The sequence below is a fragment of the Mytilus californianus genome, unplaced genomic scaffold (genome assembly GCF_021869535.1).
Source record: "Mytilus californianus isolate M0D057914Y unplaced genomic scaffold, xbMytCali1.0.p SCAF_4, whole genome shotgun sequence".
NCBI classification, from domain to species: Eukaryota; Metazoa; Mollusca; class Bivalvia; order Mytilida; family Mytilidae; genus Mytilus; species Mytilus californianus.
The window spans coordinates 102,763,215-102,778,914 of NW_026262690.1; the positions used below are offsets into that span (position 1 = coordinate 102,763,215).

General features: G+C 31.5%; 1 protein-coding gene across 1 annotated transcript; it reads left to right on the forward strand.

Moving 5' to 3' along the window:
- Nucleotides 1-13,575: 13,575 nt before the first annotated feature.
- Nucleotides 13,576-15,329, forward strand: LOC127698956 (interleukin-1 receptor-associated kinase 4-like). The gene has a single exon (XM_052202736.1). It carries the CDS (start codon nt 13,655-13,657, stop codon nt 15,251-15,253), a length of 1,599 nt encoding a protein of 532 aa, XP_052058696.1. The 5' UTR covers nt 13,576-13,654; the 3' UTR covers nt 15,254-15,329.
- Nucleotides 15,330-15,700: the final 371 nt, after the last annotated feature.

Genomic DNA, 15,700 nt, shown 5'->3' on the forward strand with positions numbered 1-15,700 from the left:
ACATTCAAAGTAAGATCGGTTCACTTTAGATCGATTCAAACTAAACTACCTATTTTGGTGTTTTAGTTTAGACCGATTCAAGATCGATTCAACGCGTTCACATTGGCCCTTAAATCGATCTAAAGTGAACCGTTCAGTTTAAATCGATATAAATGTCCAAGTGTGAACGGGTTCTATCATTCAAAGTGATGTTTTAAGGGGGATACGATTGGTTGAAATAAGCAGAACGTCATCGTGTTGTAGGCCGTTGAACGTGGATTTTTCTTTTTAGGTTTTTCACTACCAACTAGATAACAGATTAGTTAATACATAAAAAAACGAAGTCGGTGACCATTTTGATTATTTATGTATCAACAACATATAATTTTTTAAGAAAAAATTATGGATTTGAAATTAGAGATTTGATGATTTTAAGACAAGTTTAAGAACATTTCTCGCTGATTTTGTGTTCACCTGTTTTGAAAGAAATTTCAGAAAATAAAAGATTTTCAGTCAGTATAGTTGAACGAGCCAAAGTTGTATGCAAAATTTGCCAACATTGTGACATAGCGCTGCCAATTTACTGTTCATTGACCTTGAGTGCTTACATCTCATATATCCCATTAAAAAAAATGAAACCAACAATTTATAAATTTCGGCGTCCGAAGCGCTTTTCTGGATTTACCTTCATCAGGAACGCTCACAGCCGAAGCATTGAACTTGATATTAAGGATACTAGAAAAGTAGAAAATGCCTGTACCAAGTCAGGAATATGTCAGTTGTCCATTCGTTTGATGTGTTTTGTCATTTGATTTTGCCATGTGATTAGGAACTTTCCGATTGAATTTTCCTCGGAGTTCAGTATTTTTGTGATTTTATTTTTTTCATATCTTGGCTTATCCTCAATATTGACACAGACGGACGACTTCCAACTATAGTTTATGACAAAAGTGATGATTTCAACTTTTCAAATGTCAACTTCCCATTTCTAAGCAGTAAAATATTCTCTGCTCCGTCGTATGGCTTTAAAATGTCTATGTTAAGCCGTTACGCTCGTGCATGTTCATGCTATGCGGACTTCGTAAGCAGATGTGTGCTCCTTACACAAAAACTGTTTCAACAAAGTTATGAGGAATAACGACTGAAATCGACACTACATAAGTTTTATGGATATCGTTACGAATTTGTTGACCGATACTATGTAACGTGTCTCAATTCACTATCGATAAGTTTTCGCAATCTTAGATCTTTAGATACCACTACTATCGTCTGATCAGCAATATAACTGATTGTGTACAATTCCGGATCGTGATATTTCGACTGAGTGTGGATTTGCATGGCGGGTGATGCATATATATATACAATATTAAGTCAATGTAAAAAAATATCAAGTTTTTTTGTATGAGGCATAGAAACTCGGGAAGGGCGAGGTTTATCGAGATCTTTAACTGATTTGTGCCGAATACAAAAAAAGTTGATATTTTATTTACATTTACATATTATTGTTTTTATACTGCAGCTATTATAGTTATGAAAATGTTAACATAAAAATAAAACGTATTTTCCATACCTTAACGAACCCCAAATTGTGAAGAAAAGTGACGTTCTTTTTGGAGTTCATGCGATTCCCTCGGTTTTTGTTTGTTTCCTTGATTTATTTATCTCTTCTTAATCGATTTACGAGTTTTAAACATATGTAAACTACTGTCGCCTTAATTTATAGATTTTCATAAGGCATGTGATAGCATTATTCTTAATGGTATGAAGGTTAAATTGTTACAAATACATGTAAACGAAGGAAACAACTACGACCTTTTCAATAACTGTCTAAACCTGCAGTTGACAACGACAGGTAAAAAGTAAGGGGGTCCTCTCAAAAATAGTAATTATTGTAAATGAATAATATGGCTGGTTTAATGGTTTGATAAAACGTTTATCTGCATGTCTGTTATACTTACCACAAGTGCCTTTTCCTTGTTTTGGTTGTAAAGTATTTTGCTGATAAAAAGTAACTTTAATTTTTGAATTGAATATGAAGAAAAAAATGGGCCTCAGTATTTGTTTCGTCTTTTTTGAGCGGTTAGCTTCCGTGATTTAATTCAGAAACCGAAAGAAAAAATTGGCAGTAAATGTTTAACCAAACAATGTTTTGTGTCTATTGACACGAGCGGCACTTGTCTCTACTACAAAGTCTGTTAATTTTGGCTTTGGATGTCTCCGTATTGTACCAGAGACATATATACAAATATACATATATATGTCTCTGATTGTACTCATTACCTTATAGATTTTTACTTAACCTATTTTGATGATCAAAATATTTCCGTATTCGGATAGTAGCAATACGATAAAATTTTTGACAGTTACGTTTCAAGTTTGCAGTTTACGATTGATATGAATTATTATAAATGGTGTTACCAAAGATCATCAAAGGGTGGCCATTTGGATCTGTTTTATTTCCCAGGGAAAACACAGTCTTCTGTGAGATATAGTGGACTATCGCTACCAATTATAGAAGTAGTGCGAATTGTTGGGCATCATTCCGATAAACGGTCAATCTGTTCGTGATAAGAACACTTACCAAGAAATAACCTCAATTGTGGAACTACAAACCACTGTTTGAGTCAGCAGTGTGGCCCTATTGAAGACTCTACAATGGCAACAAGATCTCCAGTACAGTATGAAGTGAGAGATATAAACTCCATTCACATGTATTGATTGAGTATTGCTACACAGGAACGGGAATATAATTCCAAATTGTTTCCGATCCATTCAGGAAACTCATTTACATGGGCACCATTTAGAGGAGCATTCCCCTCTCGTATCTAAAAATACCATTGTGACCTTGTCCTTTGACTTTTAAAACTGATAGGCTTCTAGTCCTCCCTATATTGAATGTGTACATCAAATGTGGTGAATATTTGTTGAGAAACGCAACACAAGCTTTAACAAGCGTGTAACGGCCGTTCGGACAGCCTCGTAACAATAGCCCCTCTACCACTTCGTTGCTCGAAATATTAAAATCTAGAGACATAAAAAAGTCACTCAAATCGGATTAATCATTATAAACTTTATTGTCATATAAACATAATATTTTTGTGACAAAAATTAAAACAACAAAATTTTACAAAATATATTAATATTTCAATTGATAATAAATGAACACATTAAAATTAATAGACTTCTGCTCTCAGTTGTAATACAAAAATAAGAAGATGGATATGATATGACTGCCAATGAGACAACTCTCCACCAGAGACCAAATGACATAGACGATAACAACTATAGGTCACTGTACGGCCTTCAACGATGAACAAAACGCATACCGCATAGTAAGCTATGAAAGGCCCCGAAATGACAAATGTAAAACAATTCAATCGAGAAAACTAACTAATGATCTTTAATGACTGTTTTTAAAAAGGAGTCAATTTTACATGTTCCATGATTGAAAGGTACGGCAAGCCATTTTTCAATTTATTCAATTTCAAATTATCTTGTAAAGTTAATAAGATATTTTATAACGTTGATATGCTGATGAGGCATAAAGCAATCACCAATCAATCAATCAATATAAAGTTAACAAGATGTCTTAAGTTAAAAAGGTATCTTATAAGGTATAAAATATATCTTGTATTCTCAATGAGATATCTTATTTGAATGTTAATATGATGTCTTATATACTTTCTAAGATATCTTATTAACTTTATAAGATGTCTAATTAACTTTATAAGATATCTTTTAATTTTAAACTAAATAAGACGTATTATGAGGTTAATAAGATATATTCTATATTTTTAAAGATATCTTTTAAACAAATACTTTTTATGAGATATATCGTGTAATTTAAAAAATATCTTTAAAAGTATATAAGATATCTTTTTACAGTTTACAAGATATCTTTTTAAAGTTTATAAGATATCTTATTTACTTAATTAGCTATCTTATTATCCTTAAAAAATATCTTTTAAGCTGTACATGATATCTTATAGGATTAATTTATCGTATATCTATGGTAAGCCGTTTTTATATTTATTCCATTTTCAAGATATCTTTAAAACTAAATAAGACAGCTTATAAAGTAATAGTGATATCTTATAAATTGAATAAGATGTCTTATGAGTAAATAAGATATTTGATAATAAAATAAGATGTCTTATAAATTAAATAAGATATCTTATAAATTAAATAAGATATCTTGTATATTAAATAAGATATTTTACTAAACAGTCTATAAAGATATCATATTTAGTTAATAAGATATCTTATTATGGTTATAAGATATCTTATCAAGTTAAAATGATATCTAATAAACTATATAAGATATCTTATATATTTGTTCTTTTAAAGAGATCTTGACCACTTAATGAAAATCTTATTAACTTGATAAGATAGCTTATAAACTAAATAAGACATTTTTTGTAATTGAATAAGATTTCTTATAAACTAAATAAGATATCTTATAAATATCTTGTATTCTTTTAAGATATCTTATATATATTTGAAGTTTAAAAGATATATTACATACTTTATCAGATATCTTATATATTGAATACGATATCTGATGTTTTGAATAAGATATCTTGTATATTGAATACGATATCTTATATATTGAATAAGATATCTGAGGTATTGAATAAGATATCTTATATGATATATACATATATATGATATATAAGACATCACTACATATCACTACACATCAAATAAGATATCTTATAAAAATGATAGAGATATCTTAAAAGCTAAATGAGATATATTTATAATTAAATAAGATATCTTATAAACCTTATTAGATATCTTATAAATCAATTATATAAGATATCTCGTATTGCTTATAAGATATCTTATAAAGTAAATATGATATTTTATATACTTTTGTAGACATTGTATAAACTATACAAGATAGTTGTTTAGTTTAAAAGATATCTTTTTAAGTTAATGAGATATCTTATGAGGTTAATAACTTATTAACTTCAAATCAAATAAGATGTCTCATGTAGAATACAAGATATCTTATATACTTCATCATATATCTTTTTACTTTCTAAGATTTCTTGAAATTGAATAAATATAAAGACGGCTGGCTTGCCATATATATCTTATTTAGCTTATAAAATATCTTTGTTAATATATAATATATTTTATAAACTTAATTAGTTTTATAAGATATCTGACTTAATAGATTAAGATATCTTGTTAAGTAATTAAGATATCTCTATTAGTTTATACGACATCTTACTTATAAGATATCTGATTCAATATATCAGATATCTTATTTGGTTTATAAGATATCTCTTTTAATGTATGCGGTATCTAATACATTATAAGATATCTCTATTAGTTTATACAATATCTGATAAATTTAAAGATATTTCTATTATGAAAACAAGAAGATGTGGTATGACTACCATTGAGACAACTCTCCAACAAAGACCAAATGACATAGAAGTTAACAACTATAGATCACCGTACAACTTTCAACAATGAGCAAACCCCATACCGCATAGTCAGCTATAAAAGGCTATTAGTTTATTAAATAGCTTATAGTTTAAAATGGATTTCACTTACTTAATAAGATATCTTATGTAATATATCAGATATCTGAATTAGTTTATAAGATATCTTATTTTAAATTAATATATCAGATATCTGAATTAGTTTATAAGATATCTTATTTAATATATCAGATATCTGAATTAGTTTATAAGATATCTTACTTAGATTTTTAAGATATCTTATTAAGTTTATAAAGATATCTTTAAAATAAAAATAATAAGATACATTATATGTTTTAAGATATCCTTTTTTAAGATCAAGACGTTTACGTGGAATTTACATAATAACAAACGCTATAGACATTAACAGCGCAATTTAAGATATTTTGAGGAATACCCAGAAACGTTGATAAATCAATGATAAATGGTATCTGGGCTGATATGCATAAAACCACTTAAGTAAAGATATCCAATCGTAGTACTAATTTATCGTAGGACATGTAGAAAAATCCGTTCGTTCGGAACAAATCTTAACTAAAGTAGTTTTATGCATATCAGCCAAGATACCTTAAAAACAGCTTTGTAAAATAAAGGTAAGTATTGAAAGTATATACGAAGGTGATTAGCATCACACTTTGAACTTATTTTACTTTTTAAGTCAGAGACAATTATTTCTTTTGAATTTTTTTCATATGTTATATGGATTACAATTTACAATTTTATTTGTTTTAAAGATACAATAAATTCTATAGTATACGGAAGAATTAAACATACGTAAAAATTTTGTATAGAACTTTTTTTATCATGGTTATTTGATTAAGCAGCTATATACATATAAGTACCAATAAACTCTACAATCAGTCTGTCGCCGATAGAGAGAGGGACCAAAATTTCAATTTGACACCTTCCTATCGTCATTTTTAGAAATAGTTACAGTACTTAGTAACGGGTGATGACTCTTTACTTTTAATTACAATATTATGGTAGGTTTTATTATTTAGTTTGTTTGTTAACTTTGATATATAAATAATCAGAGGGACGAATTGGCTACATATAGTATGCTTACTGGCGGCACAATGAACAAAAACATGGAAAGGATCAAATACATAGAAAACTTCAAATAAGAGAGAAGTAATTACTGTTAAAAAATTGTGAAGCGGAAGAGAGAAGCGAGACAACTCCAGACTATAAATATGCCAAGACATTTATACCAATCACGTTTAACATTGAATGTAGACATATGTTGCGGGTCATACAATGGATAGTCAGTTTTTCGGTTTGAAAAAGGGAAGGGTAACTTATCAACACAACTATTTTTTACTTTATGGCTGTAACATGTGACCCAAACATAGTTTCTGCTCCCCAAACCCTCAAAGTCCCTTTATTTTTCGTTCCGTCGCTTATGGATACAACTATATTTTGATAGGAATAAAAGTACATATGAATTATACATGTTATCACAAGGCTAAACAGTAAACATGTTATATAACACAAAGGTAAGAATATTCAGATAAGTCCAACACCAATTGTATGCTGATCTTTTTTTTAATTATCCTTAAAATAGAATAAAATACAGGTTGTATTCATATTTGGCCATTAACAGGGGTGAAAGTGCAAAGTTCTCCTACAAAAGTAAAAATAAAGAGATCAATAAGTGAGATAGGAGCGGTTACGGCAATAAGGCGACTATTGATCAAACTCTCGAAGATTGACCAAAGATTATATTTTGACCCCCCCCCCCCCCCACTCTTTCCCCAAAATTTTCGGCCAAAATAACTGCAGTTTATATCAAAACTGAAGATACCGTGTATTGATTTTTAATTTTAATTGTTAAAATATCGTTATCTCACTTATTCCCTCGATTTTATATTAGCTGCTGCCACTGATTACGCATGTATTAACGAGTTATGTGTAGGGTTATTATCCGCACTGACTAAACCCTTCTTATGAATCGGCAAGGAGAAAAAACTTATAAAGAATTCAACATACAGATATTCGTCATATGGATACTGTTGATAAATTGTCATTTGTGGAAGTTTGTGGAAAATGGTGCACACATTCATTGATTCCCAAATTTGTTTGAAAAAACTTTTCATGTTATTGGAAACTATTTTTCCTGTAGTTCACGTTCTCTTAAATTTTTTGCTTATCTATATAAAGGACGATATAATATACTTATAAAGTTAAGTAATATCCCTACCTTCTGTGGATCCCAGTAATTCATATTCTGTGGGAACAAAAATAACCATATTAATGAATATCCATTATCTAAAATGTATAGAGACAGAATAAAATTCAGAAAACGATTTGAGAATTTATAACATTTCTCAGACATGAGAAATGTTTGATTATTTAAATAGAGACAAACGTTAAAGGTAGATCTTTTTAATTACTCTTTAATTTTTCTACATGGCGTCAGGTAGACAGTCGGAATCAGAGAGAGATGGAGCCGAAATATCTGGCTTTTGTTGATCATAGCAGAAACCTGTTAGATTGAAGTTAATTTTTACACTCTTTACCTTCAATCATACATAAATAAAAAAGAAAACTCTCAATCATCATTAAACAATATCAACATATTATTGATGCTGTTCCAAATCTGGTTTGGTGAAGCGCCATTGTTACTGATATACGATATGATAGTCTAAGTAACAAAAGTAGTAATCAAGAGGTCCAACAGAGCAACATAAAGTTAAAAACTAATTACTCTTTTCCAGCATCTTCCAAACAAAAATGATTAAACAGGCAATTTAACACCATAAAAGAGTTCTAAAATGTCGCTTTATAACAAGTGTATGTGTTAAAAAAAATGGACGACTGAAACGCTACTGGTACTATCTATATCCTAAATGGTAAGTTAGCACACACTGTTTGATGTGTATCAGGAACGTTCAAAGCCAAATATTTGAAAGTCAATTATGTATAAGTTCTGTAACATGTGAAAAGCTATATGACCAAAAGGGACCTATAACAGGTAAAATATATAAAGAATATTGATTAAAAGTAAAAACTAACTTTGGGTCACTTTGACGTGTAATGTAGTTTATGATAAATGAAAATTACCAAGTTAATGGTTGTAGGAATATTCTGTCTTCTAGAAAAAAACAATGACTACTAAGCCTCTATCGGTGAATGACCAAAATAAAAAGTTCGTGAACGATACCAAATGAACGATCGTGGAAAGTAACACAACTAATTTGATTAATGGGAAAAGTGTTAAATCTCAATTTAGAGGTGTTAAACTTCACCGCAGGTTTCATTGTCTGAAAATGACAAGAAATTCGTCCATATACCAGTCTTTCTTGGTAATATTCTAAATATCTAAAAAAATACATATACATATGCATATCAGGCTGCTATCACATTATCACTTTTGATGTAGTATTTTCTGAAGGGAAACTTAAGGGCATGATTGATATTTTCACTTAGGTGGTCAACACCCGACGGTTTAATTTCCTGTATATATCAAAATAACAAGTAATTTGATAAGCGTTTGGGGCATTTTTAACCCGGAAGACTTGGACAACTGTACATGAAAATAAATAAACTTCAAGCAATATATTTGAAATGAAAACATGACAATTTGTTAACTGGTCTATCATTTTTTTTTTTTCAATTATCTTGGTGCTTAATTAAATATTTTGTTGAAATGTTTATTTGTTACCATCAAAGTCATCAGTTGGAAACTAATCATTTTCTATGTTGATACTAGTACTGTTTTGAAATTTACTTTAATACGTGATTTTAAGGCCAGGTTGGGTCTTGGATCTGGTGCTGTCTGGACCCTGTATTAAAGTTTAGAGTATTGTTAGCCCGACTTTGAAAACCCCTGGTTATACACGGATCACACCCCTTTTTTATTATTTTCTGTGATACAGACATTTTCAAATAAACTATTTCTTATATCAGCATATATCACATTATTTAACGTGTTTTACTCATGCAAACTAAAATCTGATAGTACGTGGTAGCAGTTTATATGCACCGTCATTCTTCTCTTTTTTTTCAAATGTATTTTTCAATCAAGGAAAAGTAACCATCTATAAGCATCAGCATATCTAAATGATTTATAGCTATACCGAGGGTTTAACTGCTAAATATCATAAACTGTTGACACAGAGATATGACTCGCGTTTTGTAATTTTTATGGTATATTGCAAATGTTGCAATTAAAATTACAATCTTTAAACATGTAAACTATGCAAATCATTCAAAGATAATGAACCATGACTGAAGGTACATGGCCAAATAACCTCCATAGAAATGTGAAAAGCCAATGCTTACAAAACTGCATACCAAATACCATTGACTTATCATAAGTGGTTCCTTTAAACTAACCTAAACACAAACTTTAACTTGTAAACTATGTAAAAGTTCCAAAGTTCATGATGAGTGGGTGGGGCCATATAATCTCCAAGGAAACGAGAAATGCTAATACAACTGCATACCAAATTGCATTGACTTTACATAATTTGTTCATCTTAAACTGATCTAATCACAAGCTTTAACATGTAAACAATGCATAACATTCAAATTCAATGAACCATGACTGAGGGTGGAGCCAACCAATCTCTATGGAAATGATATGTGACAATGCTAATACATCTGCATACCAAATATCATTGACCTACCGCTAAAAGTTCCCTTTAAAGTGTTCTGATCACAAAGTAATACATTTAAACTATGCAAAATTTTCAAAGTCAATAGACTCTGACTGAGAGGGCTGGGTAAAATAATCTCGTGAAATTAGATGTGCCAATGCTATTATTGACATTATCATTGACCTACCACTAGTGGTTCCCCGTAAACACGACCTTATCACCAACTAATACATTGTTGACGCCGCCGCCAACGCCGACGCGGAAACAGCACGCCTAAGTCTAGCTTTTTGCGACTTTGTCGACGCGAGAGAATAGCAATAATTTGATTTTTTCCCTACTTTAATTAAGTCCTGTAAGTACATTGGACCTTCTTCCTTAATAATTCTATATATCTAAACATTGTTTCAGACGTGACTTTCAGCATAAACATTTTCGATTTTAACAATAAAAGTTCGTGTGAACAGGAAAAAAACCTACTGTAGTCATCATAGATAAAACGTAAAACGCTTTCATATAATTTTTTCTGCAGAAATGGCAGGAAAAAAGGACGAAAATTGAAAAGGGGGGGGGGGGGGGGGTACGATTTGAATCTTACCACATCTCTTTATTTTCATATGTGTATAACATGCTCTCAAATATGCAGAACTAAATGTTGAATCAATGTACTCAATTTGATATTGCAGTTTAAGACTAAAATATTTGCCAGTCATTGGTAATACAGTAAATTCTGTAAAACGGCGCATAGGCTAACATTTATATAAAAAGAAGGTGTGGTATGATTGCCAATAAGACAACTCTCCACAAGAGACCAAATAACACAGAAATTAACAGCTATAGGTCACCGTACGGCCTTCAACTATGAGCAAAGCCCATACCGCATAGTCAGCTATAAAAGGCCCCGAAATCACAAATTTATGACAATTTGACTCATAGATGCTAAGAAATAGTATAGAGAACTAACCTTGCCCAAAAAGATATTTACACAGGAAGTGTATTTTGTGATCAATCATGTATACTTGCAGCCCATTTTGGCGACGCTTCTGCCGTTATTTAGCCGAAATTTTTCTGAAATTATCCTATTTTTTGCTAAAACTGACGTTATTGCCACTAACATAAAATCAATTCACAAACACATATTTAGGCCTATTTGGGTTTATACAACAGATTTGGCAACTAAATTCACATACACAATTTGGCATATCAAATTTCTCCACTCTTTATCTTGCTGCTGATGTAGACACCCTTGCTGTCGCTTTGTCGTTTGTTTGGGTTTTTCTCCTGTTCCGGCTGTTGGTGGCACATATTTTTATTTTTTTATGCTTTTTTAAATTTTGAATTTTTATTTCTTTATTTTTTTTAAGTTCTATTTAAATTTTTGGGCGATTCCGGTTATCCCTTTTTATGTGTTATTATATTGTTTGTGTTCGTCTGTGCGGGAATGAAGAATTTGTTTAGAGATTTCATTAATGACTAAGTTTAATGTGATAGGTTTAGAAATGACTGGTTTAGCCAATTTAAGTGATTTAGCTGACATTCTGTTTACGTCTATGACTTTTTTTACACTTATTCTGTTTATTTGTTTGCATACAAAGTCTTTAGTAGTTTCAAGAAATTCCAGTTCAGGCGTTGAGATCTTGCCAGTTTTATCTATTTCGTTTATACTGGGATGGTTTTTTGTAGGAAAAGAGTATTATTGTCTATATATTTGGCAACCTTGATAAAAATGTAATTGACGTATTCTGCTAGTTTTGGTCATTTATGATCGTGTCATCCTAATTTAGTCTGATTTTCTTTGAGAAATGACTGTACTCATTTGTTATGAAATATTAAATAGTCGCGGTCAGGCAGAGTTCCCCATAATACTTATCTCACTGATAATGACTCAATATATTTGCTGTCCCAATTTTGTGTTGACATGCTGATGTAGTGTGTGTTTTTTTGTTGTTGTAAATTTGACAGTCTTTTCTTATACATAGTTCCAATGCGTTATTCAAAAAAGGTGTTTGTGGTTTGCACGGTTTTCATTGGAGCATGCTTATCCACCACTTCCATAAACTTTTGTTCAAAACTCGGTGTACATTTTGTTAATATCGCATTGGTTTGTTATTCTATCTATTTAGGTCAACTATAATGTCTCCCTAATCGAAATTATTTAAAGAGGGGCGTAAAGGGGGGGGGGGGGTATCTGCACGGAAGAACGCGAAATAAAATTGCCATTTCACGATGAACGAACAATTAAAAATTTCTTGCACGTTGATCTGTTTACCGATTTCACGAAACACGGTGAATAACGAACCTTTTTCACGGCTGCACGTGAAATAAAAATGGCAAAACACGTTGCACGAAAATAACCCTTTACCACCCTCTTTAAACGTGTAGTTTTTCAATGCATTATTCTTAATCAAGGCCATAAGATTTTGTATTTCAGTGCTTATTGTATTGTGATCATCACTCATCTAACAGTTGAAATTTTCAGTATTCATGCAAAAGTTTGTTATATATTTGTAAGAATAACAGAACAGATCATGTTAGTTTGATCAAATACATCACTGATTACATTCTTCCCTTAGAAGCTTACCTTTATCATGTATCAATATATAGAATTTAAAAAATTGCATACGCAGTAGGAGCTAAATAACATGAATTTATTGTCTTTTGAAAACTCTGTTTACATAGTAATAGCTTGTCAATGGGAAGGCATACATGCTATAAGATTTAGTGCGAGTGGCTTTGTTTTGGATTGGACGAGGAGTTAATTGTAATATGTGCTACTGAACTTGTGACTGAGACTATGTTATTAAGGTAATAGTAGTTTCAGCTGGTGAATATGTGTGACAAGTGGACTTCATTTCAAGTGTTCATTTATGTATTCGCAAATGCACATTTATATCCCGGGGGGTTGGTGGCATATCAACAAAATAAATAACACAAATGTATAATTTTTTTTGATAAAAATTATCATATAGAAAAATGTTGCTTAAGACAAGGATTTGTATAGTTTCACTATACAAATCCTTGCATAAGATACATGATCTTCAACCTCATTGATATTACAATCGTGTTTACAATTCTTTATAATTTACACTTCTCTATTTCCAGGAAATGGTCACTTACTCGCATTTTACATAATATCGTTCTATTTTCAAAATTATTTAGAAGAATATGGTTGTCACACAGTGTTATAGTAGTCTCAGCACAGTGTATGTAATATATTGTCTCTGGTGTGTTGTCAGTTTATTGTACAGATTTATTTGACTGCTTTCTTCTAGATTTTTATTTTTGGAGAAGATTTATTTTAGTTCTTTTTTATTATATTTTTAGAACGATTTTTTTTTATTTGTTATTTACTAGTTTATGCAAGGATTTGTTTACTATACAAATTATTGCTTTCGGAGAACTTTTAGTTTAATTCGGAATTTGTAACATATCATAACCTGAATGGGTTCCGTATGTTATGAAAATCTGTCTAAATTTAGACACCATTTCATTGGGCAAATCATACTGTTACGTACTTCTGGAAAATCCCTTTTGTACTTCCGTGTTGTTGACTGATGCGAACAAAAGCTGTTGAAACAGAAAATGCCCATAAACAGACGTGTCGAGATAAATTATGACACTTACATCAGGGATTTACCTTTCTCAACGCAAAGATATCTTAGTTCGCTCTTGGATCCAGATCAGCTATGGAAAAAATTTATAGTCCACGTCCCCAAAAAAGTGGATTCTCCAAATTTCCAAGAAAGATATTCGTCCATGCAAGTAAAATTGTTTGAAGAAAGGGGCAATAAAAATAATGGCAGTTCAACGAAATGCATTATTGAAGATTGGGGAACACAAAATTCGCGAGTAAAACACTTACTGAAGGCATTAACTGAAGCAGAACTTTATGCTGCTGCTGATTATTTGTCCGTGAAGATTTTGCGTCAAGATCCTGTGCAAAGGAAAACAAGTGCTACATCATTGTCATCTCATTCGGATAGTCTACCATATCCTCCGTCATTCTCGCCAACACAAAACATTGACAGTGTAGATGAAAAGAAATTTCTTGTTAATAAAGATATATCAGAGTTAACAGGACAAAGTCTACCTCAAAGCTCTGTAAATGATGTACTATATCACCGAATTCAGTCGTATGATGTCTATCCATCAAACGATGCAATGGCTGGATTAGCTCTAAATTCAACAATCAAACATACAAATACTGATAGTTATTCAAAAGAGAATAAAGACAATTTACCAGTAATTCAGCCACAAACTAAAACACAGGAATTCTCTTATAAAGCATTGTGTCTTATAACAAATGACTTTGATGGCCGCAATCTAGAAGAAGGTGGGAGAGTAATTGGATCTGGTGGGTTTGGAAAAGTCTATTTAGGTCTTCCTGCAAACGAGTACAAGGTTGCGATAAAAGCGTTGAAGTTTGATGAAGACGCTAAACCTGATGCACAATATCAAGCCATGATGACCAAACAGTTTCAGACAGAGTTGGAAACTCTTTCTGAATATCGTCATGAGAACATAGTTCCTTTCTTGGGTTTTTCAGTTGATGGTTATCAAAAATGTCTCGTCTATCAATACATGCCTAATGGATCACTAGAAGATCGGTTATATTGCTTAAACAATACAGATCCTCTTTCTTGGCAACAACGTGTGAAGATTAGTCATGGAACAGCAGAAGGAATAGTGTATTTGAATAAAAACAAGCTGGTTCATAGGGATATTAAAAGTGCAAATGTACTGTTAGATGAGAACTTTTCACCTAAAGTGGGAGATTTTGCTACAGTCAGGCTAGCACCATCAGGGTCTGGATTATCGACGGCAGTTAGTACTAAACTTGTAATCGGTACCTCAGCCTACATGGCACCTGAAGCCCCCCGGTTTGACATTTCTGCTAAGCTAGACTCTTTTGCATTTGGAGTTGTATTACTGGAACTGTTAACAGGACTTCCACCCTTAGATGAACAGCGATCAGAATGTGACCTGTTAAGTTATATTCAGGAGAACTGTGACGAGACTGACATTTCTAAATATTTAGATACAAAAGCAGGATCATGGGATATAGACCTTGCAAATTCTATGTATGAAGTGTCAAGACGATGCTATGAAAACAAGAAAAAGGACAGGGTTTTGGTCAGTGAAATTTTACCAGTTCTTGAAAAGCTTGTAAATAAAATTTAGACTGAAATGATTTGAATTTTTATACATGTACATGTATACCATTTGAGTTTTGAACCTGTAATAAAATTAGAATAAAGTTTCATTTTGCTTTGTTTTACGTACAAATTGCCAAACAATACAAGATATCAGAATGCCTGATTTATAACAAAACCATAAATTAAATTTATGTCATTATATTAATGACATATACATGTAGCAACCGACGACAACCACTGAATTACGGGATCCTGACTTGTGACAGGCACATAAAGAATGTGGCTGGGTTAAACATTATTTGTGAGCGCTCAACCCTCCCCTAACCTGGGACAGTGGTGTAACAGCACAAAATAAGAACAAACTATAAAAATCAGTTGAAAAATTCTAAACTCATCAGATCAATACAAAGAAGAATAAAATGCTTTGCTGAGCGCAGCTGGATACGACCGCAGAGGACCAATCCTGAACAGT